The 1,963-nt window shown below is 54.4% G+C and overlaps 1 protein-coding gene across 1 annotated transcript in view; it reads left to right on the top strand.

Moving 5' to 3' along the window:
• Window positions 1–1,963, top strand: part of eif5b (eukaryotic translation initiation factor 5B) — a 36,924-nt gene that overhangs the window by 13,605 nt on the left and 21,356 nt on the right. Inside the window, exons 5-9 of the mRNA XM_008300363.1 lie at window positions 529–1,015; window positions 1,120–1,259; window positions 1,340–1,417; window positions 1,502–1,652; window positions 1,813–1,905. Of these exons, the coding sequence (XP_008298585.1) occupies window positions 529–1,015; window positions 1,120–1,259; window positions 1,340–1,417; window positions 1,502–1,652; window positions 1,813–1,905 (949 nt within the window). The remainder of the gene's footprint in view (window positions 1–528; window positions 1,016–1,119; window positions 1,260–1,339; window positions 1,418–1,501; window positions 1,653–1,812; window positions 1,906–1,963) is intronic.

The following is a 1,963-nucleotide window of genomic DNA, read 5'->3' as shown; positions in this document are numbered from 1 at the left end:
CCTAGCACCGTCAGAATAAGTTCCACCTGCGTTTTGCTGCTAGCTGTTAGCCAGCTGACCTCTTAGCACTAGCATTAGCTTGGCACCGTCAGAATGAGTTCCAGCTGCGCCACTTGTTTGGGTCTTTCTGTGTGACGTGAGAAGGTTGTTTATTAAACCTCCAACAGTGAAGTGAATCTCTGTCTCGCTGCGTAGACACTCGCTGTGATTGGCTGCAGCTCCTGACAGCCAATCAAGTAGCGCTGTGGGTGGGAGAGCTGCTGCATTAGCGCCAAAGGAGAACAGTTTTTATTTTGCCATAATCGGGCAAAAAATATAATATCAATCATGGAATAGATGCGTTGGCTGCACCGATAATCGATCAGTCCGTAATAAAAGTTTGTGTAAATGTCCTGATTTTATTTAAATGTCCTGAAACATCCTGACCTGCACAGATGTCCTCAGGTTTTCTAAGTTAGGCTGAAAACGTCCTCACCGTGTGCATATCTCTTTTCTAAATGTCCTCCCTTGGTCGACTGTCCTCTGCAGGCTCCTGTTGCTCCGCCCTCCGACTCCGACGACGACAGCGGCTCTCGGTCTCGCCTCAAAACCAAAGGAGCAAAGAAAGGAGGCAAAAAGGCGTCGGACGATGACGAGGACGCAGACGAGGACAAAGCGGTGAAGAGAGGAGAAGCGAAGGACGACGAGTCCGAGGATGACGAGGAGTTCACCTCCAGGAGGGACAGGAAGAAGAAGAACAAGGCGAAGGCGCCGAGCGACGACGAAGACGAGCAGCAGGACGACGAACCCGAAGGCTTCAGGATGAAGACGGCAGCGCAGAAGAAGGCGGAGAAGAAGGAGAGAGACCGCAAGAAGAAGGAGGAGGAGAGGATGAAGCAGAAGAAGCTGAAGGAGAAGGAGAGCGGCGTCGACGTCAAGAAAGAGCTGGAGAAGACAGCAGAGGCCACGCCCCCTCAGGTGGCCCCGCCCACTGCAGTGATGGAAGAGCAGGAAGGGGCGGAGCCAGCAGCGGAGGGTAAGACTGGTCACCAACAAGACGTTACACTCTGTCAGAATATTAATGAGCCTAAAATAAACACTTCCAAGTTAGTAAATGATCCGTCTGCTGTCTTTGTGCAGAGGAGGCCGAAGGAGACAAGAAGAAGAAGGACAAGAAGAAGAAGAAGGGCGAGAAGGAGGAGAAAGAGAAGGAGAAGAAGAAGGGACCCAGCAAGGCCACAGTGAAGGCCATGCAGGAGGCGCTGGCCAAGATGAAGGAGGTGGGGCATCCTGGGAAATGTAGTGGTGAAGCCGAGGTCGAGGTGGAGCCTGACGCTGGTGGTGCTTGTTGTTGTTGCAGGAGGAGGAGCGAGCTAAACGGGAGGAGGAGGAGCGTCAGAAGAGGCTGGAGGAGCTGGAGAAGCAGCGGCAGGAGCAGGTAAGACAGCCACAGCTGCACCTCCATCACCTCCATCACCTCACCGCCGCTGCTGGACTCTGACGCCTCGGTTCTCCCCAACAGGAGCGTCTGGAGCTGGAGCGCAAGGAGAAGAAGAAACAGAAGGAGAAGGAGAGGAAGGAGCGGCTGAAGAAGGAGGGAAAGCTGCTGACCAAAGCCCAGAGAGAAGCTCGAGCTCGGGCCGAGGCCACGCTCAAGATGCTGCAGGCTCAGGGTGGGTGTGGAGGCGGGGCCGGCCAGTGGGGGCGCTGCTGAGGCTTTCAGTATCGTCACCTCAGTATAGTCACTTAAATACAGCCACGCTCAGATGTAGTACACATGCCGTCCTGCGGGGGCGCTGCTGAGGCCTCACCTGTGTGTCCTGGTGTCTCCAGGTGTTGAAGTGCCATCCAAAGACTCGTTGCCAAAGAAGAAACCAGTTTATGGGGACAAGAGGAGGAAGAAGCCGAGCGCCCAGACCCCTGAAGGTAGCGCCACCTGCTGTTGTGTCTCTTTGTCTCCAGTTCAGCTCATTTTTGCCTTTTT

Source organism: Stegastes partitus, unplaced genomic scaffold (assembly GCF_000690725.1).
Source record: "Stegastes partitus isolate 25-593 unplaced genomic scaffold, Stegastes_partitus-1.0.2 Scaffold1529, whole genome shotgun sequence".
Taxonomy (NCBI): Eukaryota; Metazoa; Chordata; class Actinopteri; family Pomacentridae; genus Stegastes; species Stegastes partitus.
Note: the sequence above shows the minus strand (reverse complement) of the source record. Positions and strands in the feature narration are given on the sequence as shown.